The 26,994-nt window shown below is 34.5% G+C and overlaps 2 protein-coding genes across 18 annotated transcripts in view; one reads left to right on the top strand and one right to left on the bottom strand.

Moving 5' to 3' along the window:
• Nucleotides 1-13,887, top strand: part of MCTP1 (multiple C2 and transmembrane domain containing 1) — a 595,101-nt gene extending 581,214 nt beyond the window's left edge. For all 16 annotated transcript variants that reach the window (XM_007978702.3, XM_007978722.3, XM_007978744.3 and 13 more), the window contains 4 exons: nt 2,839-2,948; nt 6,776-6,885; nt 9,085-9,182; nt 10,130-13,887. In XM_007978702.3, coding sequence (XP_007976893.1) covers nt 2,839-2,948; nt 6,776-6,885; nt 9,085-9,182; nt 10,130-10,201 — 390 coding nt within the window. In that variant the 3' untranslated portion in view covers nt 10,202-13,887. The remainder of the gene's footprint in view (nt 1-2,838; nt 2,949-6,775; nt 6,886-9,084; nt 9,183-10,129) is intronic.
• A 7,805-nt stretch (nt 13,888-21,692) lies between these two features.
• Nucleotides 21,693-26,994, bottom strand: part of SLF1 (SMC5-SMC6 complex localization factor 1) — a 75,654-nt gene continuing 70,352 nt past the window's right edge. For both annotated transcript variants that reach the window (XM_007978544.3, XM_037982253.2), the window contains 3 exons: nt 25,936-26,028; nt 25,338-25,520; nt 21,693-22,726 (listed from right to left, as the gene is read on the bottom strand). In XM_007978544.3, coding sequence (XP_007976735.2) covers nt 22,245-22,726; nt 25,338-25,520; nt 25,936-26,028 — 758 coding nt within the window. In that variant the 3' untranslated portion in view covers nt 21,693-22,244. The remainder of the gene's footprint in view (nt 22,727-25,337; nt 25,521-25,935; nt 26,029-26,994) is intronic.

Here is a 26,994-nt window from a genome sequence, read left to right on the forward strand (position 1 = left end):
ATTCAGTATGATATTGGCTGTGGGTTTGTCATAAATGGTCCTTATTATTTTGAGGTATGTTCCATCAATACCTAGTTTATTGAGTTTTTAACTTGAAGGGATGTTGAATTTTATTGAAGGCCTTTTTCACGTCTATTGAGATAATCATGTGGTTTTTAGTTCTGTTTATGTGATGAATTTATTCATTTGTGTATGTTGAATCAGCCTTGCATCCCAGGGATGAAGCCAACTTCATTATGGTAGATACTGTTTTTAAAAAAACTTCTTAACATTAATATGGAATGTATTGGGGGCTATTTGAGACAGATACTAAGATAGATTTTGGCTATCTCAGATGTGAATGTCTATTTTAGGTAGGATTTAACATAACTTTCCCCAGTTAAATGCCCAGTAACAATACTTATTTCCTTTGTGCATGGCACCTTATCATATACCAGTCTTTTGATGCCCATATCTCATTTTAATTAAATATCGGGTAAAGAGAATGCCTTCTCATGATTACTTTTTTGTAAAATTTCTTAGCTAGTTACCTATTTATTTGTCCAACAAACTTTAAAAACACTATTAAGTTCTCCCCGTTTTCTCCAATCTAAACATTAGGATTTGCCTGAAATTTCATTAAGCCTATATATTCAACTGGAAAAAAAAAAACTTTATATATTTTGTACATTTCCTGCTGAAGTTTTACCTAGGTATTTCATATATTTTGTTTCTGTGAAATATTTTTTCACATAATTTTGAGGTGAAAGACATTCTCAGTGGACTTCCATTGTACAACCAGCATGCTTCAACTCCAGTTTGACTTATTCCGTATGTGGATAAATATTTATGAGTACTTTGCTTCACAGACATAAATGAACTTAGCTGGTGCTTGAGAATACTAAGGAACACACAGTTGGGGCAGACCAACTTTCTAGTTTTGAAAGGAACAGGAAAAAGCCACTGGTTACTCATTTTACTCTAACGTGCACAATTGTATAGGTGAAACTAACTTTTTTTTTCCTTTTTTTTTTTTTTTTTTTTTTTCACTGGAGAGTGTGAAAGATAAATTGATGGACCAACGTCTGTCATGACAAGTGAATGGTGACTTCTGAAGACAGTAGGGAACCCTGAGTAGCTAACTGTTCCCAATACTATTTAAGCTTTATGCGTCTTGTCTACCTAATTGACAATCCATTTTGGCATAAGCAAGATGAATAATAGACACATTTCTCCCATGTGAATTAAATTTAAAATTAAGACTCTAAGTAACTGGTATCTATACCAAAGATCGTTATAAAACTGGCCTCCATGTCCTTGGTCCCAGTGTACCCTGTTGTCCTTGGAGGAGGCACACACATCTGTCATTCACTTGCCTGCAGTTTCTGAAGTGGCGGGATGCCAGCCCTGGCCAAGTGTTCACAGTGTAGAGTGCTTTAGACTCTTCTGAAATGAAAGTCAGTATGTAAATGTGCAACATGACATTATTATTCTAGCTTCCTGGCTGCTTTCAGCAAGCACTGACTGCCACATGAGGTCTCAAGTGTTCTGGCATAGTGTGCAAGTGTTCAAAAGAAGTTAAAGTAATGAAATTGGATCTACATTTCCATAGATATTCAAGCTGGCATGGAGGAATGGAGTCATAGAATCAGGGTTGGATGGTCTCCACCAAACAGCCTAGGCAAGTGCCTGTGATGCCAGGCTACTAAGCAGAATTTTCAATTGTGAAAGGCCACCACTGTTTCTTCCTTTGAGTCTAAAATTGCAAAATATGCACATTTCTCCTAAGGTCACTCCACTCTCTAGGTGCTTAAATTTAATGCTTAATCTCCACCCATCCATGACCTGGAGCACACCAGCTTTGCTTAAATTCAGTGTTTTAAAATGAACTAAGCACCAAAAAGGGGAAAAAATGTTTAGTTAGAACCTAATGGCCGGGCGCGGTGGCTCAAGCCTGTAATCCCAGCACTTTGGGAGGCCGAGACGGGTGGATCACGAGGTCAGGAGATCGAGACCATCCTGGCTAACACGGTGAAACCCCATCTCTACTAAAAATACAAAAAAATTAGCCGGGCGTGGTGGCAGGCGCCTGTAGTCCCAGCTACTCGGGAGGCTGAGGCAGGAGAATGGCGTGAACCCAGGAGGCGGAGCTTGCAGTGAGCCGAGATAGTGCCACTGCACGCCAGCCTGGGCGACAGAGCAAGACTCCGCCTCAAAAAAAAAAAAAAACAAAAAAAAAAAACAAAAAAAAAACTAATACAGCATATACTACTGTATAAAATATGACTATTATTTTTAAGAAGGTGGTCAGGCTTAGTTTGTATATGATCTAAGTAGTATCCACATAGTAGATTCCGGGTTTTGGTGGTTTTTTTTTTTTTTTTTTGCAGTTTTCATTGCTCACAAATCTCAAGTGCATCCAGCATTCTCTGCTGCTGAAAAAATCTAGAGCCACAACAAAAGTTAGGTTTATGGGTGGTGGGGTCAAGAAGCTGGGTCCGCTAAGTATGTCTCGGTGAATCCAGAAGCACTGTAGAATCCGGGTTTGGTAATTCTGGGACCTCCCCTCTCTCTTATACCTTCCTCCCCCAAATGTATGTTCTGCTCATCCAGAGCAAGAGCAAAGGAACCCGAGGCTCTTGCTTTGCAGCTGTCTTTATAAGTACAAATCCATGACGCTGGGTCCCCTTTCTCCTCATGTTCCTTAAAATCCTGATATTTTCATGGGTTCCAATTATCCATTTATATACACACAAAAATGAAGTTAAGTTTAAAAATGCAAGAGAGGGACAACAGAAATAATTCAAGCAATGAAGAATACCTTTACTCATACAGAATTTCTTTTTTATTGCATTTTAGGACAGTGAAAAAAAGGGATTTATAAATAAAATCTATGCCATCCAGGAGGTTTGTGTCAGTGTCCAGAACATCCTAGATGAAGTGGCTTCCTTTGGCGAAAGGATAAAGAAGTGAGTGACGGTGACATGTGAGCCCCGGTCTTCTGTGGGACAGGGTGTCCATTTGTTTCTCGAAGGGTGAAATGCCACATTCTTTTTGGCAGGGGACACTCCTTCTGGGTGCTCTATTGCTCAGTTTCATCATTATTTACTTTATTTCTGCCAGTCTTTGGCTTTATGAAAGTTCTGTCAATTTCCTTCCTGAAATTTAGAACATATTGGTTGGAAAGAAGTCATACTTGTAGCTTTGAAGAAATAACACCGTCCTAAATTTTAGCACATTTTTCACTGTGAAAGACTTTGTTCTTAAACGGAATATGAAATTGTGATAGGAAAAAAATAAACCAAGCTAAATGAGGACTTCAGGTAATTAAGATACACCTGCATTTTATTATTGGTCTAGTTATATTTTCATCAAGTGACACTAAATTTTTTTCAAAATTGTATTTATGGTACCCTGCAAAAATATTTTTTTCAAGTTTGTATTTAAATAGCTGAGATCCATAATTATCAATAAACTAATGCTCTTTCATTTAGAAAATACACACAATTTTTAAAATTATAAAAACAGCATTCCTTTTCCTTGACTTTAAAATTAAGAAATAGAGCTTCACTGAGCTCTAATGCAAAATTAAGAAACTTACATTCTTAATCTTATATACTTATGTTTTATCTAAAACAATGTTATATTTTTTAAAAACTGTATTTACAACAATTATCAGTTAAAAGATACACTAAGACCCTCACACTTCTAAATTATGTAAAAATTGGCCGACATAATGATTGCTAATGGTCTATTCAAGAAGGGGTGCCAAATTCTGGAGAAACCTTTATTTTCTTAGTTTAATGTATCTATTCATTGTTTGTTATTCATAACCAAAAGTTTTCTACAGATCTGAATCCTTGGGCATACACAGAATTTGAAAGGAGTAAATTATTTAAACTAAAGGTGTGAGTCATTCATCTGGTACCTGTCATGTTGCAAGGGATAATGCATTTTATTTTGTATAATTTTTTGTTTAATATATTTCCGCATGTGTAGGTGCTGAGTTTCCACTTTCTTACATTATATTAGCAGAACAGCCCCCTCTCACTCCCAGATGTGCCTTTAGGAAACATTCAGTCTTGGCCTGCTGAAGACCATTCCCGTATCTTTTCTCTCTCCTTCTTCCTCTCATCTCCAAGAATGTTTACCTGTCCTCTACACGCTATCCACTGAAACAGTGTGAAGCCCTGAATTTGGGGCATTTCCCCATTGAGTGTTGTCTTTTATCTGGGGTACACAGTGTGCTGATACCCGACAAAAACATCTGATTTATACCAAAATACCATGGATCAGGCAGTGAACGCCTGAGAGGAAGAAGCTCCTTTGTAACTCTAGGTGGTAGAAGGCCTCAGAACAGATGCTTGGCTGGAAAACATGACTAGCTGAGGGATATGACCACCAGATCTTGGCAGTGGTTCAGCCTTAGGGAAACCTGGGTTTTGCAGAACTTCCTATGCTAAGGTACAGGAAGATGGCACAGGAACCAGTGAGTCTTGGAGGAGCCATCTCTCCTGCAAAATGATCTTTTGGATGCTAAAAAAGAGAAATTCTCCTGGGGTCACATGGAATTAAAAGCATCTATCCAGAAAGCAGATTCAGAAGCAATCTTTAAGCACAAAAAGAATTACCATGTCTTGTTACTAAATAATCATTCCAGAACTTTCTTGAATTGCATCCCTTTTGGGGGAAGATCATATTCTAGATTTAGATTCCATAATGCAGAGTGTAGAAATAGAAAAGGGCAGTTTTATTTTATTTTATTTTTCTAACAGCTACACTGGTGGGGATTCTTTGCCATTTATCCTTCCAATAGGAGTAAGGAGAACACAGGGAATTCTTCAGTGGGGCTGCCCAGAAGGAAGGTTTTCTGAGTGAAGAGCCAGTGCCCTCACACATGGAGTTGTGTGATGGATGACTCTAAGCTGAGCCACATGAAAACAAGCAGATCCCTTAGCCTTCTGTTCTCTCCACAAGCAAGCAGAAGCAAGGGAGGCACAGGTGTCCATCGGAAGGGAAGGCATGATCCTTTACCTCATGAGTTACAGATACTCACTCTTGACCATAAGAGGAAGAAGACAAAGACAGAAAAGCCAGATCCCAAGGATTACTGAAACTAGGGTAACCAGATTGACCCAACATTGGCTCTTTTAGTAGAAAAAAATTTCAGGAAACAATTTTGACCTAGAGAGAGAAAGAAAGCAAGCTACATGCTACAAAGCTAAGGAACAACTAATTCCTAAGGATTATGCTGAGGCATTGTATGGAAGAAAATCTTTTAGCAATCTTCCTTTATTTGGTCAAAATTGCCCTGAAAATAAACTCACCTCAAGTAAGTACAATATACAATACTAGGAAATTAGAAGAAATAAAAAACACTAACATTTATCTACATGAACAATATGTTTTGCTGAAGTGTCTTAGGGGCCTTCTCACTGTCTCGTAAGAAAATAGTGCCATAAATGAGATTCCTTGAGTTGATTAGTTCTGATAATTTCACCTTGATTCACATAAGCATGTTACCACCACAACCCGTCTTCCTTGACAGAATAAACTATCCCCATTTTATAAATGGGGAAAGGGTTTTGACTCAGCTAAATCCACATAACAAAATCTAGGCTTTGAATACAGATCAGCTAACTTCTTGGCTCTCATGCTAAAGGGTCAGATGACATGATATGTTAGTTCCCCTTTAGTGGATGAACACTTAGGAGAAATTTCAAAGAATGCAATGGTATGCCTGTAAATGGTGATATATTTATATGCCCAACCCTGGAGGAGCTACACAGTGTTTCTATTTTCTTTATAATTTTGGCACACTCTTAAGAAGTACCAGACTGGCTTCCACCAAAAAGCCTTAAGTGATTATAATCTTCCCATGTTCCATTTCCTTGATTTTTCTACTCTTTTAAAAACATTTTTACATCATAGTTTTTGCCTTTGTCTTCATTTTTCTTTTTGTCTCGGTAAATTCCTTCCTATCTCCTCAGTACTTTTTTTTGGTAACTTCTTCTGTTCACTGGTCTCATTTCCATTTGTTATCATGTCTTGTCAATACTGAGTCTTGCAGCCTTCTCTGACCCAGCCATCTATGTTACCAATTACTTTTGCCAGAATGGTGTCCTTTACAAGAAGTACATGAGAGATAATAGTAAGCAATGCTCATTTTCTTAATTATATATGTATTTCTGGGAAGAAGGGCAATGATAAGAAGTGAAGTTTTGCAAGGCTAACTGTTCTATTCCTCTTTCCTGGTTTCCAGTTCTATTTGAAATATAGCTGAGGTAGGACAAGTGAGTATATTCCTCTAAGGAATTCTAACATTCAGAGGATTTTTTACACAACCATGTAAGATTTACATCTACCAAGAGTTGCTGGCAACATTTTATTCCCAATGTGGGGAATACCGAGAGTTGATAGAAGGAAGAATGGTGGGTCCAGAGGCATTCCCCTCTGAAAAGCCAGAGAAAACAAGGATGGGTACTAGTCTTAGCAGTAGAAAAATAAAGATCTTCTTTCATGTGGGGAGTCACCCAAGTAGCACAACGGCTTTAGACTCTGAAGTCACCTGGAACAATCTGGAGGAGTTGGCAGCAAGACTGTTTACCTGGGCCCTGTGTTCATGCAACTGAGCAGATTCTGGCTAGCCTGGGTCCTCTGATAACCTATTACAACTGGAATCTATTCCAGAGAGAAATGCAGACTAACTAGGTCCCAAGTAAGAATCATTAAGTATTTTAGTATTTGAAAAAAGTATGAAGTACTCAGATTGCTGATGTGTTAATTTTCCATTCAGCACTTTCAACTGGACCGTCCCATTCTTAAGCTGGCTGGCCATTGTAGCCCTCTGTGTGTTCACAGTCATCCTGTACTGCATTCCGCTGAGATACATTGTCCTTGTCTGGGGTAAGTAAAGCCTCCCCCACTCCCCTAAACTGTCTTAGCTGCTAGGAACAAACTATGTTTAAGAGATGAGTTATACTGTCAGCGGTTCCCTGTATTTATGGTCATGAAGCTACTCCATGATGAAAGGAGACAGGCCAGTTAAAAATCACAACAGTATAAAGATTTAGGTCTACCTGCAAAATGTATTTTTCTTATCTGGCACACTAGGCTTCATCATACTATAAACATGTTAGCTGTGCAGATTCTTCATATATCAAAGTGTAGCTTTGTCTAGATATCCCTCTGATTTATTTTCACCATTGATATACAAACAGAGGCATTTCAATCCTTTCAATCCATATGGGGCATTTAGGAAAATATGCTTTTCTTGCTGTTGTATTTTATCTTGTGGAAGTATATGTAAACATGGTACTATACATGGCTGCCTGTTTAAGAGGTCACCTTTAGCATTTGGGAAAAGGGTCCTCGGTACTTGCAGGTTCCTCAGGAACAAAAAGATCCTTTTATGTGTACTACACAAGAATGTTTCTATGAAGACCTACGTTAAAGGTGATTTTTTTCAGTCCTAATTTTTAATGCAACTATGCTGCATGCCAACGATTCTTATGCACCTGGGCTTCATTTAGGAGACTGTCAGTGGCAGCATTCTTCTTTTTTTCTTTCCTGACAAAATTCTTGGTTTGGAAAACAATTTTCAGTCTCTAGGATCTACTATAACATTAATAATATATAAACAAGACTGGGTAGAAGAATTCTCTACTTACCCCTCACCCGCTTACACATACACCTAAGATTGCTAAAACAAATCAAATACAAAATGCAAAGAACCATGAGTCTTAGCTTCGGAAAGCATGTGCTTACACTGAAAGCAAAATTCTTTTCTTTTTAAGGCTTTTGAAGAAATATATTGGAATAAAGTGAGTTCAAGTCTGATGACTCCAAGCCTTCCACTTTTGAAGATTACTATTTCCAGTAATAGTCTTTTTGGCCCAACTTGCCATATATTGAGGAAGCCTTCTTACCCCTTATTATCACTATAATTACCCTTACAGTCTAGGTGAGAGGTGGGGGAAATGGTAATTATTTTTTCCTTTCCTAATTTCTATAATTCAAAGAAATTCAATTTAGCCAGCACTTTCATTATATAAGGGAACAATAATTTCTACTACGTTCTTGCTTCCTATTGTATGTTCATCTTTTTTTTTTCCTGTTAAGATGCTGCTTTACAGAAAAAATTAGGGTAGAATGTCATGTGTGGTGGTTTATTAACTCGAATCTACCTTGCCTTGGCTTGGGGAGTCATCTCTGTTGCAGCAGGTGGTGGTGAATGCCCTGTTCTCCCAGGTTCGCAGAAACTGGAGCCCAGGGCAGACATCTAGCTGTGTAACCTGCAGTGCCCTCACTGACTAGCTGTCTTAAAAGTAATTTTGCAGAATGTGTTTGGGCCTCTTGTTTCATCAAACAAAATAAAACAAGAACAGTATTCCTTTAGTGGTAGGTGATTGCTGAAATATTAGCCAGAAATTTAAGACATAGGTCTTACATGAGGAGACGGACCAAAATCAAGATTCCAGAAGTTTATTCTGCATGAACTCCCTGAAGAGGAGGCAGGATGCTCTAGTTTATGGCTCAGTTTTTACCAATTTGTTGATTTCATGTAAAGGTGTTTGTTTATTTTGTTTTACAAAGTTGGGGGCAAACCTTTTCATTTCAGGTTTGAAAAAAATAAACATCATGTGTCTTCTAAACATTTAGCTGGCATAACAGCAGCACACACCCCCACCTCCAAAAAGGTGCATCTTTTGGAAAAGGGGAAACCAAATAAGTTTGACATCTTGCCTTAACAATCTTAACCCAAAAAGTAGGAAAGCAAGTTTCATCATAAATGAAACACTCAAGCAAGGCTTCTCAGTAGACTGTAACAGAGGGGGGAAAAAAAGTCAGATATTGCTAATTACCCCCAGGCACCTCCTTTATTTCCACATAGAAAGCCTTTCCTGCTTGGAAGAAGCTACTGAAGTACAAAGTGAAAAAGCAGCAGCTGAGCTGGGAAGGAGGAAGAAATGAAGGAGAAAAAAAAGGAGAGGGAAAAAATTGGGTGTACTGGTTCACTGAGTCATTGGCATACAAGTTAGATCTTCAAATTACTACAACACTTTTGACAAAAATGTGCTTTGTTTAACTCCAACTTTGTTTCAGGCATCAATAAATTTACAAAAAAGCTTCGGAGTCCATATGCAATTGATAACAATGAACTACTTGACTTCCTTTCCAGAGTCCCTTCAGATGTACAAGTGGTATGTAGGTTTCGTTATTATTGCTATTTTAATGTAGTGTGGTACTGGGTTTTAGCTTTTATATCCTTCTTATTTCAAAGGCTTTAGAAGAGCTAAGTAAAATTAATAAAGCCTATGTAGCAGATTTTACCAGTCAGAAATTTAGCCTACTTGGGGTGTTATCCAAGAAGAACTTAGACAATGGGAGAAAGAGCAGCTGCATAAAGAACCTACCAGAGCTGTTAGGGAAGATCCTCCTGTCCAAGTTAGTTCAGCTGGAGTTTGTGACGGGGTGTATGACCTGAGGGGAGGAAACAGGAATATTAGATGATGAAAGCAAAATATGCCAGTGGACATTTAAGAAAAAAAATCTTTCCAGAATTTGCAAGAATTACAAGTAAGTTTTAAAGAAGTATATTTTGGAGATCAGTGAGGAGAAGAGAGCTGACTGCTTATCTCAAAAATCCTTTGGAATCCTTTGAGGTTAATGCCCATTAACCATCAGCTGTTTTCAAAATAAAAGAAGGTTGGTTTGTTTGTTTTTAAATTAAAATCCTGAAGCTGGGTTACAGTGACACCTTTTTCATTTGCTATGACATGACAGTGGCCTGGATGGAGATTAAGACTGTATTAAACACATGATAAATTGTAAATACATGATAAATTGTAAAAAACCATTATCGAGCCCTTTAAAATCGATGTAGATGGTTTTGCTTTTAATGTAATGTGTTACAGACAGTGACGACCATTACTAAAGTTCACATCAGGGCTCCATGTAGTTTCCAACAGGATTTCCCTGATTCTTGCTCTGTCATTCTACTGCTTTCTGCATCTCAGCTGCAGATCCCATACAGCTTCTAGAATGAGCACTTTCTTCCCCCCAGCACAGTCTCTCATTCCTTTGCTTTTCCTTTCTTTGCCAGAAAGTGGCCACCTGACCAGTCTTCCTCTGAACTCTGTTTAAACAGGTGCAATACCAAGAACTGAAACCAGATCCTTCTCATAGCCCATATAAAAGAAAGAAAAACAATCTTGGCTAGCCAGCTTCCAGCACTGAGGAGACCAGCATCTGTTTGGGAAGATAAAAGAAAAAGCCCTCAGCCTGAGCAGCATTTCCTTTCTTTCAGATTTTTATTTATTTTGCCTTTTTATCATGATCGAGAGAATTTGTAAATAGTGTACAAAGGCATATGTCTTTGAAAATATACTTCTATTGTACAGACTCAACTTGATAAAGGTTTTGCTACTGCTGTGTGAAAGCCTTGTTAGCTGTGGAAAATAATATAACACACTGAAAGAACAAATATAAGAATGATAACATTGGAAGATATATCCTTATCTAATTACAAGTGGATTACTCACCTGTGCTCTGATTAAATCTACATCAATTTTAAATGTCAATTTGATTTTAAAGTTTTTTTTTTAATGTGACTTTTTTATCTGAAAAGTAATCCATTACAGTTTTCTATGTTTTATACATTTCAAAAGGGAGGGACATACCAAAGCCTAAATAATGGAATGGATGCATTTCAATTTAACATATATTCTGGCTTTAGATCCCGACATTCACTCCTGTGCAAATTACTTAGGTATGACTAGGCTGATTTTAAGCTAATAAGTGAAGGTATATTCACTCCCTCAAGAAAATCAATACTCAGAAGGTTAGAAAGTTTTCTTTATAGAATTTCAATCATTCCATCTAAAACCTTAAAATCTCTACAGGACTACACAACATAAATACTGCCAGTTTATAAACGATTGCCTATCTGAATTTTTATACCTACCACTACTTTAATTTATACATGTTAGCAAATTAGCAACCCAGTAAGTACAGTTATCAAAAATACTAGCAAACTACATCCATATCGCTTTTGGTGTCAGATTGTATCTGTGCATCTAAAAATATTTTAATACTCGTGTTCTCACAGGAAAAAAAAAAAAAAACTCTGCTTTCTCATTAGATTACTGAAATGCTTTAATTCATACTATGATTTTGTTATTAGTGTGAATTTTAATGTAGAGAATTCAGTGTGCTAAGTGATATGCCAATGCTTCACTACATTCATTTATTAAAAAAATCATTCTTGATTATGCATGAAAACCTGTTTTGTAAAATAAACTGCTTGGGGGTGGTGGCTGCCTTTATCAATGTTTCACTATTATCATAGAATCTATACTTAAAAATTGCATTCCCAAGACTCTTAAAGTAGTTTTTGTATCTCACTCCCTGGTATACTAAGGGAGCATAACTGTGGGAAAAAAATAACTTGGTTGGTTGAGAATGTATTACTTCCCTGACTTGGTAGGGGATTACACTCAGTTGAAATTGCAGCAGACAATGCTTTGCACTACTTTATTAATAATAAACTTGGATGGGGTAAAAGTGAGGGTTATACTGGAAAAATTATAGAAAAGCTAAAAGAATGTATATTTCACTCTAAAGGAAGATTCTTTAACAATAAGTGTAATCTCATTGAAGCTGATTTTTAAAGTATTTTTATTTTAGAGATAAGTTGTTAAATACTATTTCTTATAATAGAACTATTTTGATCTGTTTATATACTATGCTTGAATGTCAATTAAATTCCCTTTCTACAGAAAGGCTTTGACCTCAACATGCTTTATTTAATGTATCATGTTTAAAATGACATGCTTCAGCCCGCATACCATCACTGTTTGTTGCTAAAAACATAATGTTCCATGAACATGGTGTTACTACACAAAGTTTATTGATGAGATAACTGTTCAATTATACCTTATGTGAGACTTTTATGTTCTGTGCTGACAATGTGTACTCAAATGTCTATAAGCCTGATATTCTACAACCTCAGATGTATCTAGTGGATAGTGACCATTAACAGATGACTAATTTGTTTGTTTCACTGTATCAAATTTCAGATGTTTAGTTCAATGGTAATGTTGACTACACATTCACTGCATTAAATACAACAGACGATAATCTTTCCCATGTATAATCAGCACTCTCTTTTTTTTCCGGTGGTTCAGAGACTGATGAGGGATTGTGTGCATATTCTTAAAAATTATATTTCACTTGGAGAAATACAGATTTGGTTTAAACAAACAAGGCTTTTTCCTGAAACTCTGACTCTTATCTGATTCTTATATAAAAATACCTCTGGAGGGGTGAGCATCCAATGAAATTAGAGGAATAAGAACTAGCTTGAGGCACAAAAGTGATATTCAGGGAAATCTTCATTGCTTTTAGAAACTACGACATTCACAGGCTGAAAACAGAATATGTATAGTTAAAATCTTAACTATTTCTTTCCCCTTCTCACATAAGGTACAATTCTGTCTTGAGAGCTGCCTGACTTGCCTCCATTTTGAGAGATTTGTGATGTAGATATTTCAAGTTATCTGACAAGACTGAATGTCACTCTAACATCTACTTGAACTGCTAACATTGTAGATGTTGTGAACTATTATATTCCTTTAGTATCTTTTAGTAAATTCACTGAGTCATTATTCATATTCTAAACTATTACTGCCATTAGTGGTGACAATTCATAAATGCATATTTGTGCTTTTTAATTTTTTCCCCACTTATCAAAAATAATGTAATAGTACTTCTCATTCATTCTAGTACTGTTCCAGACTCAAACTGATTGATATAGGTTCTGTAGGAATTCCAATTTTTTAACATGCTATATGCACTAGGATAATCTGAGTTGGGAGATTCTTTAAAGGACTCTGTGATATATTGAATACCAACTGTATGACCCTGTTATAGGCAATGGTCAAAGCAATGATTGTATATTAAAATCAAATCTGGAGTTGAAGTACAGTGAGAGCCAAATTTAATTGATACATTTCTAAAAATTATCTTTTATAAAATTTTTATTCTGTATTTACAAGTGAAGAAAAACTCGGAAGTGAATTCTTATCTAGGGACCACAGGAGATTTTTTTCCACTTTCATCTCATATATAAGGTCTCCTATGCTGAAAGTAGTCAACATTTGTATTAATGTTATTCAAAGGCAGTAATTTCAGCGAATAAACTTGTTAAATGGGCCTAAGTGTTTTATAATGTTGGCTTAGCATTAAGAACAAAAAGCTATAAGGCAGTTATACCTTTTTGCTCCAGAAATACAAGACAGCTACCATTATACTTCTTGAAAAACATCTCAGGTATTATTAAATTAATACTTGCTTAAATCCTGGGGCTTTAAATGAATAGCGTGATTTCACACACTAGTGTGAGTGTGTGTACAGATGTCTATTCATTGGTTTGATTAGGGTATCTAGGATCGGCCTTTTCCAATTGCTCAGTCAAGTATGAATTTAAACCAGATAGAAAATAATGTAGTAAATTCTTTCTTAAAATAGTGTCATTCCTTTCAATTATAATTCTTTTTCCTGGGATGATAGGTGTAACTGAAAGAAAACAAAACATTATTTTTTTCTTTTTTTTTGGTGAAAATGTTACCCTGTGGTACCTCAGTTTCTTTTATATAGTGGCAATTTGTATAGAGGCAGTCACATCAGATTTATTTCAGCTGAATGGCTAAAGTTTGAGAAATACTATTGAAAAATCTCATTAAAAAAGAATAGCATGCAAATAAAAACTATCAAATGTCCAAAGCAATCACATAATGTAGAACTAAGAGCACCATGAAAGGTTTGCTGGAACTTGATTCTGTGCTTTTCAAAGGAGGGATCTGGGTTAAGAAACAAAAAATAAAAACAATCAAATATTGTAAATGATCTCGAATGAGTTTCAATTTATTGGGCTCTTCCCTGACATTCTAAGCTTTAAAAACACAAAAAAAACAAAAAACAAAAAAACCAAACAAAAGTGTTCTATTACATGCACAAGCAGTAATTTTGTAAAGACAGGTTTTTAAATTTATATGATTATCCGTACCTCCAAATGTCACTGAAAAATTATTACTCCATTTTTAAAAAAGTAAAATACACTGCTGTTCTGCTTTAGTCAATTAAGTGTTATTATATTAGGTAGAAAGATTTCTTTCAAGGAAAGTGGAAATGGTTTAGGTAAGTAGCCGTGCCTAAGTTTTTTCAGTATGTAGCAAAATTACAATTGCAGTGCAATTATCCCCTACTACAGATTCTTCAATATTCCTTCCAAAGAAAAAAGGAGTGGCCAACCTGAGCCAATGAGTGAACCTGAAAACTACCTTATTTTCTCTGGAGGGATACATTTAAGGAGATCCTGAGGCCTGGCTGAGTGGAACTATTGCTCCCACTAGTGAAGAAAGATGATAATATAGGTTCAGTTTCACTTTCTAGTCAAAGACAAGCTCAAAATGGCTTGAGTCCATTTGAGGGATTTTATTTTGCCAGAGTTCAAATGCTGACAGGTTTGGAGGAAATGCTAAATTCACAGAAAAAGCATACCTGGCCCTCACTACTCATACCCGTCTTTTGCATTATTGGAGACACCTGAGAATAGTCGAGCATTGTTACAGAGACAGCTGGACCACAGCAGAGGGAGGAGGGGAAGCAAATGACAATATTTGTCCCAAGCTCAAAGAATCCTTTTTAATAAAGCTATCAGAGAACTGAAACCTTATAACAATATGCCCCACAAAACATTCTTTTCTAGAGTAGTAATTATGAGAAGTCAAAATCTCTGTGTACCTTGTAACACTGCAACCATGGAAAACAATTTATCGGTGTCAAGAACTAATAAGTTCTTAGAAAAACTTTACAAAGATAGAAGTGTCTATTTGCTATTATACAAGGCGGAGTATGTAATTTTGTCATCTTTGTTTTACAACAGAGGAAGTAGCTAACAATTTCTGAGCAAAAAAACACAATGGTATACCTACCTCTTACGTTTGGCCTAAAACTCTTACAAACTTCAGTTTCCATTAACAGAGAACATAGCAAAGAGTAAGAGGGTCTTTGAAGCACACGAGAAGCCATCCAGAAAACACTGTACGTATCTGACAAAGGAGTTCTTAAACAGATTATTGTGATGTTCATTATTTGTGTGAAATTGCTTGACATCACTTTTAAAAACATTCATTTTCAGAAGAGAAAAACATTTTTTAAAAATCAAAACATACAGCACTTGGTAATTTAAGCAAGAACAAAATACTCTGACTTACGGGTTGGGGTGCCAAGTATTCACCATCCAATCTTGCACACTGTGATGCTACGTACTTGATACACAGTACATTTAATGCATATTTACTTGATTTCCCTCCCATGACTGTGACAATAGCCCTGACCCGTAGGTAAGAAATCTCCCCCCAAAAAACAGATGGATACTATCAGGTGGTACTATAGTTACCATGTAGGTATCCAGGATATTAATACAGAACAATTGTAAAAAGATTGTTCTGAGTTGTACTACTTAAAAGAGTACCTTACAAGAAGCTATTCTGCTGGCCTTCACAGAAGAGGTGCAAAACAGTATGCTCTGGAGAGCTGTGGTAAGATACTCTCAGAATTCTCTCGACAGAGGGTTGTTTGTATCTGTATTAATGTTGCAAATAAGTTATAAAATGGATATTTTTTCAGATTGATGATAGAAGAAAAAATTCCTAATACAGTAGTATCCTTTCAAAGCCATTTAAGGTACAATCTTTGAATAAATGTAGCTATCACTTAATCTTACCAGTTTCTCCCTGCTTTTGTGTCGAATCTGAAAAGTCTCACCAGAGAACAAGTAATTCTTCAGGTCCCATAAATACTAAAATCAGAAAGTAAAGATATGTTACATGTTATGACTCCACATGAGCAAGTTTAATCTTTAGCAATTTAAGAGTACTACAAAAGAGTAAAGTCCTCCCAGTTCCCACTTCAACATACTTGGGGCTCCATTTTGAAGTGTCTTAAAGCAAAGACTAGAGAAGCGTATCAGTAAAGTGGTAAGTCAGATTCACTTTCAAAAAAGGAGCACATACATAGTGTATTTTTTGAGATCTGTGTTAGATAATACTAATTATACTTTCAATTATATCCAACTTTAAATAGTATATTACAACTGTAGTTTACCTTTTAAAAATCCAGTAAGTGCCAGTTTAAATAAGGCAACTTTAGAAAAATTTCAAGGATTGATTCTTTCTTAATTCAGGAGCATTACTTTCAAAATAAATTGGTTACTGGTATTATAAACAAATATAAATCATTACAAAGAAATCTGGAGAAGTGAAAAAGAAATATCCAAAACTTTTCCACATAAAGACAATCACTATAAGCAATTTTTTACTTACAATCTTTTTCCTTATGTAATTTAGATAATATATTTATGTTACTTTTTTTAAAAAAGAGAGTCTTGCTGTGTTGCTCAGGTTGGCCTTGAACTCCTGGGCTCAAGTGATCATCCTGCCTCAGCCTCTCAAGCAGCTGGGACTATAGGCATGTGCTACCATGTCTGGCTGAGAAAATCATTTTTAATAACATTTAGCTTCAATTTTTAAAATATTAGTATTAGTAAAAAATGGTATTTAGGTAGAAGGTCCAACCATTTTTAAAAAGTAGCTTTCAGCTCTGAGTCCATTTCCTCCAGTAACATGGCTAAGTATGAACTTAACAGTATTTTGGGGAGTGTAAAAGAACTGAAATGACAGGAAAATAAGAAATGAGATGCCAAGATTTGCCTGTGAGAAAGAACTGAGTATTACTATTCGAAACAGCCTTTTTCTCACAGGAAGATAAATACCACATGATCTCACTTATATGTGGAATCTAGGAGAGCTGATCTCATAGCAGTAGACAGTAGAATGGCGGTTACCAGAGGCTGGGAAGGGAAAAGGTGGGGAGGCAAAGATGGGGAGAGGATGGTCTCAAGGGATACCAAGTTAATTAGATGAACTAAGGAGAGTAAGTGCTGATGTTCTATTACATAGTGGGGTGACTACAGATAATAACAATGTATTATATTTCAAGATAATTTCAAAAGTGGGCCTTGAATGTTATCACCACAAAGAAATCGTAAAGATTTAAGACAAAGGACATGTTAACTACCATGATTTTATCATTATACAATGTACACATGTACTGAAGCATCATACTGTACCCTAATAAACATGTACAATTATTATGTGTCAATTGTTTTTTTAAAAACGGTGAAAAAAAATCTAGCTTGTTTCTGATACCATTAGAACTGGAATTTTATTATTCTTTATTTTTTATTAAATTGAATTTCAACCAAAAGAACCTTCTATAAAACAACTCTCTGGACCTTTGGTTTAGTTTATCAAATATTATTCAAAATTTTCAAAGACCCAGTTTATTTCTGAGATTAGTCTACATACTTTTTGTCTGATTTTATACCTTCACTAACTTCCATCAATATAATAAACAGTACCTAGAAATCTTTACCCTTTGGATTCCTTTAAGTAGAATGACTCAACCATTTTTCCCCTCATCCCCTTGACCAGTTTTCACCTTTACAATTCTGCTTTTAAGTTTTCATGGAAAATTTCATGGAAAGAACACATTTTAATTTCATCAGATTTTACTTATTGCTCTGTAATTTTATCTCTAATGTAAAAAGGAAAGAATGCAAAGTAGAAAAATGCATCTTTAGGATGAAGCCAGGTAACAAAGATATATATTCCTTTAAACAAAAACAAAAACACTATCATAAATCAAACTATTCTGGTCATTAGAAAAATTTATTAAGAGTCATGACATAAACATTGTTGACCTAACCTTTAGATTGAGAAGTCACTGACAACAAACTAAGTTATTTTCATCTGTCAACACTTCAAGATTAATGATTTTTCAGTATTACTATTTATTTCACTTTGAGACAGAATAGAGAAGCAGTGGTAATTTTAGTTCATCTACTATCAAGAAAAGTAACAGTATGATAGGTATAAATTCAAATCTGGATTCCAGATTTTCAGTTCAGAGCAACTTACTTTCTGGAAGTGCTAAACCTTTTGTTTTGTTTTTTGTTTAAACTTCCACTCTTTGGTAGAATGAAATTGTATGTCCCAAACTAGTAAGCCATTCTCTATTAATGTTTAACATCCACAATCGCTTGATCCAACTCAGATACTTTGGCAAGGAAGAGGATTAGAGTTCCAAAATCTGGGTTCTACATCTAAAAAGATTTGGGGCCATGATATAAAAATCACTAATTTGGAAGTATATGCTTTAATTCTAACTGGGAATAACTATTTATAAATACCTGAATAAGGGCTTTTGGGATCTCTATTTCTTAAAGGCAATATGATATTATATATTACATATATAACAATACTACATATTTTGTTAGGAATACTGTTTAATAAATAGTCACTTTGCTGACATAACATTGTTGATCTTTCATTCCGCAAGTAGTTTAAAAACCCAGAACAGAGTTCATTACATTCTGTTTTAAAAAGGGGGTGGGAGGGATTATCAATATGTCTCTTGAAAAACAAAAAGGATAACATTCTAAAAATAAAGTCACTTGTATCTAGTACTAAGGATTATATTTCAAGCTTTTTAAAAAACAGTTTAAGTGTATTTATAATCAAAACCATACACTTACACTAAAAAAAGACACTAATAAATTCAAATATAAAAAGTATTAGGAACAGCTTGTACATATTTGAGATGTTCTGTAAGATTAGTATTTAAGAAGACAAACTCTTTTTAAACATCTAATAATCAATGATGTTAAAATGTTTTATTTCTTTTGAAAAGGTCTTTGACTAGGATTTGCATTACCTTGAAAATGTATGCTCAGAACCAAGTAAAACAACACTTCAACCTTATCTAATTAATTTATAGCCTATAATTTCAAAATACATACCACAGCAAATAACTACCAAAGTATATTCTCCAACTACAGTTCATTTTTATCTACAAGGTGAATTTTCCGATAACAATTTGATTTACAAGGAACAGTTAACTATTCCATGTCTCCTGTTTTGACAACACCAGGCAGAGCCTAATTCCAATAATGCTATCACTGACCTTTCTAACTCAATCCACATTTGTTATAAAAACAATTATCATTCCTAGTTTTGCAAGCTCCACGTCAGCAGGAGGTGCAATTGGGGTGAAAGCTACCTGATAAATGCCTCAGGGAAAGAGTGCCTCATGTCACTCAAAGATGACCCCTTCCTACTGATTAAGGAGCAACAGTGACAGGCTCTCATCAAGTTCACCGCTTAACTGGAAAGGTGTATAAAGGCATAAGGATTGCACATTCCACCAATTTTTTTTTTCATGTGAAGGTATTCCTTTAACTTTCTATAACAGCATAAACAAAAATGGCAGATATTTTCTGCAGGTTATATACAGTATCTTAGTGTTAATGCATTTGTACTTCCTTAAAAACACTAAGACTGCAAAAGCACACCCTACATCCTATCCACGCTGAAATAAAATTGCTAAAATAATACTCATCAAAGGATTAAAGTATTGGACACTTGAATATTCACATTTATAAACTAAAACAGAACACCAATTATTACTGAAAATTTCAGAAACCTACAAAACTGAAATTAATTTTTTACCAGATGTAGAAGAAAATAAAATTCACAATACTTAAGCCTTATTTACCTTCCTAGACTGTGGGCCTTTCCTCTTTTTTGGTAGTTAGCCCTTGTCAAACACACCACCTGGTTCAGAGTAGGTGTTCAAGAAATGCTGAATTCAAAAGAATTAATTTCACATTTGACTTTTATGAGGATAAATGTTTTTCTGGTCATCTTGGAATGAGTAAAATGACAGAATATGTATATACTTGGACGATTTTAATCTGCAAAGTGAAATTAAAAATTAACAACCTACAAAACTCTTAACTTCAAAGAAATTTAAGAAACTGCCAGTAAACACTGCATGGGGAAAAGCTGAATCTTAACTGCTCAGAAATCTCCTCTCCAATTTTATTTACACTATAATAAGGTCTCTTATAGAAATTTTTAAAAATATGATTCCATAGAACTATGATATCACATCTGGCAAAATACAATGAAGAATAGCATTTCTCAACCTTGTCTTCATACGCAACTTTGAAAAGTCTGCAATTCAAAATCTACGACTAAGACTATGAATTATACTTACTGAGAATTTCTTCTTCCTATACCTCCAAGATAGATTTGGGCAATTATTCAAGGCAATTATTATTATGTTTTCTAAAATAAAGTATAAAAAGTAATTTTGGAAATGAAGACTTTTATTGAAAATTTAAATTCAAACTCATATACTGGTATTATGTTAGCCAGGGCACAGAACACAGGAACCTGTGTTTGCCGTGTTGGACTTTCAAAGAAGTGTAAAACTTCCTACAGGCAGAGACCTCAATGACATCTGTTTCACACTTCATGTCATCACTGCTTGTAGAAGTTGGCAGACAGAACAGTCAATTATGAAATATTAATGCTAATTGCAGCTAAACAAATATATCTTATGAACATCTAATTTGGAAAACCACTTTGTCTTAACAGTATAAAACCCTAACTCATGATGTTGATTACTTAATTACCTTAGAATTACTACCAACTTAAACAATTACTATCTTGTCTTTTGTCTAAATGACTCATTATAATCAAAAGAGGAGGTAAGAACTAGAAAAGAAACGATATTTATTAAGTGTCATATGATGTGATAGGCTAACAATTCTATCATGACAAAGCTACCTGGTGTGATTTCTATTTGACATGTAGGAAAGCCAAGCTCAGAAAAGAATTTGCCTTGCAATTTAGTTATTAAGGAACTAGACAAGGATTTGAAAATGTGTATGATGTCAAAGCCTATGTTTATAAGTTTATATTAGTTTACCAAGCAAACACTATCCCAGACACCATTATAAAGAGGAACTCCTTGGAATAAAAAACATTCTTATTCATCATCTGGAGAAGCACTTTACTCTCTATAAGTATTTAAACTTTTCTTAGTCTTCACTATATAATTTTTTCTCTGATACTTTGGCAGATTAATAATAAAGAGATTTGCATGATGCCAAATTTGAAGGCTAAATAGAAACTAGTATTTCTTGAGTATGTATGAAAAATTACTTATTTAAAATATTTCATACTGATGTAGCAATTTTCAATTTAGATTACAAACCCAGTAATATGATACTGAGCATCTGTATCTTGTTAAAATATCTATTCGCAAAATAAAACTGAAGTGTGTTGCTTTAGCAGATTAACTGCTCTAAAGTCATCACTTGAGTTACATAAAAGCTAAACGGAAGTGTTTATTTTCCACCTGTACCATAATGTAACTTACTCCCAGTAGTGAAGAAACTCCAATTTCAAAAGTGGTTATTATCTATACCCTTTCTTTTAGTTTTACTACAAACTGCTATTAGGAAAAACTGCAAATTAAAACATTACTACTCAGTCAATTCACATTATATATTAAGATCTTAAATAATCTCAAATCTATTACTTAGATGCCACTCATAATCTTAATATTAAACTCATAAACCTATGCAGCAGAATATTTTCAGGTACAGAATATTGGTTACATAGGGCAGCGACATACATTTTGTATATGAATTGCTAAAATAAAACAGATCAAAGAATTGAACTGTCAGACTGCGTATTTGCTGCATTTAAAAACCAAAAGAATATTAATTATTACTGTAAATTTCAGAAATGTTTATTTTAGAAACACACAAAGCTAAAATGCATATTTCAGTCCAACAACCTAGAGAGAAAAAATAGAGAGCTACATGTTTTTTGTTTAGTCTTGTTTTTTCCTCAAAATCCATCCATAAGAGTCAGGAGCTACAAGTTTATAGGTACACATTTGTATGAATATCCTTGGCATGATTCTAAGACCCAGAACATCTAGAATACAGGACATTACATTTTGATTTGAAAAAATATTTAAATTAATTTTACACGTACAATATATCACTTTCAGAAGAAAAAAATTAAAGATTAATGAAAGTAGAATACACTAAAACAAAATTATTTTTACTTTTGAGTCAAATTCTACACCATGAAAAAAGTCAGAAGCCCATACTAGAGTTTTGCAGAAGTTTTTTAAAAAATGCTTTTAAAATTTAGCAAGGCTGCAAAGTCTGTCAATAAATAAATCAAATTACTATCTGTCAGTAAGCTATGAAGTCCACAGTAAGTGCCAATGCAAACGGAACAGATTTAGAATTCAATCCATCCTTTCTAGCATTATCATGAAAACTCTGTGACTGACCGACACATCATTTCCAATGTTACCATCAAGGCCTCAGTGTGTACTCCAGGACACACTTTTAAATTCTCAGGCAGTTCCTTAAGAATATGTGGGAGTTTCTGCAATGTCTTTATATTTCTAGCATAAAGATCCAATAACCAGTCAGTATGAACACTGGTGGTTTCTTTATGACTTTTACAAGCCATAAGCAGTTCATTTAGATGAGTTAACCCTTTGGAAGCTAAAATGAACTCTGAAGATAAATCAAAAATTGAACAAAAATTTAGCAACATCCTACTAAGTAAAAATGAGCCAAATTCAAGTTGCTGGTAATGAAAATGTTTCTCTGCTTGTGCATGAAAGTTCTCCACTGTATCTTCTACTTTTGTAATAGCAAACAGTTCTTCTTTGATTTGAGGTGAAACCACATAGTCCAAGGGCAATTCTCCCTTAGCATTCCTCTGTTGTAAAAGCACTGGGCCTGTGAAAAGAAAATGCAAAATGTTACATGTAAAACACTTCTATTTTGGCAGCTTAACAGCTGTTTTCTCTTTTCTCCCAAAGCATCCAGGGCTTTCTTTACAATCATATTTTGTATTAATTCAGGTTGACACAATTAACTGGCTATATATGTAGACTAATAAAGGTACATTAAAAACATTCTAGTCAATTACCTAATAAGGTTTCCCCAAACGTGCGTGCCTTAGTTAAATAAATAATAAATACAACTACAAACATTAAAAAGAAAACTTTTATAAAACTTTATCAATTATCATCTTAAGAATTTCAGTGTTCCCAGAAGAAATTTTAAAAATGTATTCATCTTATACATTCTGTATAAGAGCCTCAGGGGTATCTCAAAATATCGCCAAGAGGAAAAAGCAGTGCCCCTTTCATTGCTAATAAACAATTCTAGCAGTGCAAAGACTGCAAAACCTTGCACAGATAGAGAACACAGTTTTCATATTACCCTTGCTTGTGTTCAATGTTTAGTACAGGTAACTGATTCACACAAATTACATATTAATTAATTCTAGATCAAACTCAGAGCTCATCCATCTATACAAGTTAAACTCATTTAACTACCTACTCAGAAAGTACTAAAGATAGAGTTTATCCCCTAGGTACTAAAGGATGATGTGGAGGAGGCAAAACATAACTCAGTATTTGGTTACGTAGCAAAGTATAGGAGTACTTTGTGCCTTCATCAGTCAAGTCTTATAATTATTTATGCACTTGGCCATAAAAATGTTACAGGGGATATAAAGGTTTTAGTACTAGCAGACATAATCACAAGGTCCTACCATTATAACATAGATCATATTGTCAGAAAGAGAGAACTGATTATAACTGCTAAAATTCTTAATGATGATTCTGATCAGACATATATAATAGCATAGATATAAAATGTACTTAATATAAAAGATCAACCATTGATAATATGATTAATGTATAATTTATGGAAAGAAGATAATTCTAAAACAAAATTAGGCTCCTTTTCACTGTGCCAACATCTCAAAAAAACTGTTCCAAGTTACTTCTGTTTAAAAAAAAAAAAAAAAAAAGAAGAAGAAGAAGAAGAGACAAAATTACGGACACAGGACACCAAAAGTAAACAAAGGTTTTAGAGACATAAATAAATTCTTGAAATTATTGCTCTCGAGGCTGAGTGACTCACAATGAATAGATAATGCAGTTACTTCAATATAAGTGTCAAACCACTTGACAGGTCCAAACCCAGAATATGACTAAGGCAGAAACAAGTCTGTACGATTGCCAAAGGACCTTGATATAAACAAATACAATCAGATTTCCTCTTCTAGGATAAGAAACTCTTCCCTTTACTATTCTCCACTAAGGGCCCTAGAAAAATTCACGTTGGCTGGTATAATGCCATACTCTACTGAAGAGCTGGCCCTGATACAATAATGGCTCCTAACAAATATTGGCCTGGATGCCAGACTGAATGGTTGAGTAGAAAAATAAAACACTGAGGAGGTGAACTTATGGTTTAGTAAACACAGAATACTGAAAAAAACAAGGTAGAAGAACTGAAAAATATATTGACTGTGAAATGATATCAGTAAAAGAGACACGCTAAGGCCTTTAGGGGGCAGGAGAAGACTATATATAACCAAATGTCTTAAACTACCATGCTATACAGCCTTCCTTAGATGCATATATACTAAAAACACATCTTAAGAAAATATGTTTTTTGTCTTTATGCACAATCAAATATTTTAATTACAGGACATGATAATGTTAAATTTAAATGTAAAATTAATACAAATAAAAGCGACAAGTAATTTCTACAAATCTTTGTTTCCATATTCTAAGCTGGTCATCAGCTTTCTTTTTTCTTTAAAAACACCAATCCGTTTTGAACATTTTGTTGTAAAATTTACATTATTCAGTTTAGATATAAGAAGAATGACACTGAAATAATGTGGGGCCTTGCTGAAAGCAAAGATCAAAAATCAGCAGGAAAAACACGGATGAATATTCAGTTCAAGCTACCCTCCTTCACAAAACCCCTGCATAACAGTTATCACCATTTGAAAATCCTCCTGCTTTAACTTAATTGGCTGCAAAATGCGAATGATGAAAAATATTCTAGGATATCATTTTTTTACAGTCTGTACAGAAATGACTCATTAAAAATAAGATTGAGTTTGTAGTTATATACAGGAAATGAAAAAAGAATGAAAAAATCCAGGCAATCACAATTGAACATTTGTATCCCTTTATCAATAAGCTTTCAGAAATGACTGGCTCACAAAGACATTACACACCTGAAGGAAAAGGATAAATATTTAAAACCAGCAAACTCCATTCAAAAATAAACTCTCATACACGAACCTAAATAGGCTTAATAATACATACATAAACAAATATATATTATGAAAAGGCTTTTATCTCTACTAATAAAGGGTGCTTACATTTTAGGAGACTTTTTATCCTTACTTTTTCATTAATATGAAATAAAGGCATCTTTCCTTACAGATTTTAAACATAAAATGTTATCTACCTCTGCAGGATTCATCAAAAAACTGGATAATTTATCAAAACCCATTTAGCATAAACACACTCACCCCCATGCTGTAGTAGCAGCTTGCCAATTTCTACATGTCCGTTTGACAGTGCATCATGCAAAGGAGTCACCCCGTCCACTTGAGTGAGCAGATCTACCTCTGGACAACGTTGCAAAATTTCCTGGACACACACTGTGTTGCCATAGTTACAGGCTTCATGCAAAGGCGTCCAGCCAGCATTGTCTAAATTAGAAATCAAGGCAAGTTTTAAAACGGCAGAAGTAGGACTTTTGGTAGGAAAGTACTGATGTTCTACTTTTCTCATCAGTGTGACTTTCTAGGTGCTTCATATACAAAAAGAATGCTGTGATAAAAATGTCTAGGGTGTAATCATATTTCTACCTTAAAAATTTAAAATAAAAACAATTTTAAAATATTAATATTGGGTATTATCAAAATATGAACAAAAAAATGTTTTTATACTATTAGTTATAAATCAATATATGATAAATTTCTTGGCTTTGCTAAGAAATTTTTCTTATACTTTTAAGATACCTTAGGTAAATTTACTTAAATAATTTTTCTTAATGTGATATAAAACTGTTTAATATCACAAATATTAAGACATTGGACTAGACCACAAAGATTTAAAACTTACCTTTAACATTGATGTCTATTCCTGGCAAAGAGAGAAGAAGAATCAATTTCTCCACTTGGTTATTTATGCAAGCTCTATGCAGGGCTGTTTCTCCTGCCATAAAAAATTAATAGATTATTCCAGAGAAGACAAGATATCAACTAAAGAAAATAATCAAAGGGCATGAACTAGGAGATCTGGCCCCATGCCAGAAAATTATTTATTGAGTTTTCCTTTTGACTGGTTTAAACATCTCCTGCATTAAAAAAGGGGGGGGGGGGGAAGGGGAAGGACCCCCACCAAACCATACTGCTTCTGTTCTATCAGCAATTCAGCAATGAGATTCTACCGCAAAAGGTTTAACACAGGCATTGTCTCCCCTAGTTCAAGGTTTAAAGCTTCAATCCTGCTATAAAACCCCCAAATGATCAGAGAACACCGAAAATACTGGGTTTTGCAGCAATAAAAGTTTAGAGTGCAATTGCCCTCTCTTAAATTTATTCATGAACCTATGTTAAATGTATGGCTCTTTTTTATACAGCATTTATAGCTTAATTCAAATGAATGTTTCTGGCTAAGCATGAGTGCCTCTACACACTCAAGTATAATTCAGAACTTCAAATCCATTAACAGATGGTTTGCTGCTTCTCAATAGGCTGTCTGGCTTGGCTACAACAGCACAGAGAGGGAGAAATGGAGGAATCTTAATATAAACACACCACACACACACACACACACACACACACACACGGACGTAAAAAAAAATCCCTAGTACCATTTAAAGCTGAACAAGAGTAACAAATAGAAAGACAAGGTTTTTTCTAGGAGAGATGCAATTAATGCCTTCTGGCTAAAATTGTCTATATCCATCACTGTTATAACCAAGGTTAATAAGATATAAGTGATTATTTAAGGGGAATTTTTAAAAAATTACTATAAATGACTGGTTAGGAAACAAAATGAAATACTGAATCAAATTTGTTATTGCTATAAAATACTAAGCACATTTTTACAGTGTTCAGTTTTACAGATTATCTCTGTAACTTCTACAAAAACATTTTTTACATGCATAAAAAGCTT

Source organism: Chlorocebus sabaeus, chromosome 4, assembly GCF_047675955.1.
Source record: "Chlorocebus sabaeus isolate Y175 chromosome 4, mChlSab1.0.hap1, whole genome shotgun sequence".
NCBI lineage: Eukaryota > Metazoa > Chordata > Mammalia > Primates > Cercopithecidae > Chlorocebus > Chlorocebus sabaeus.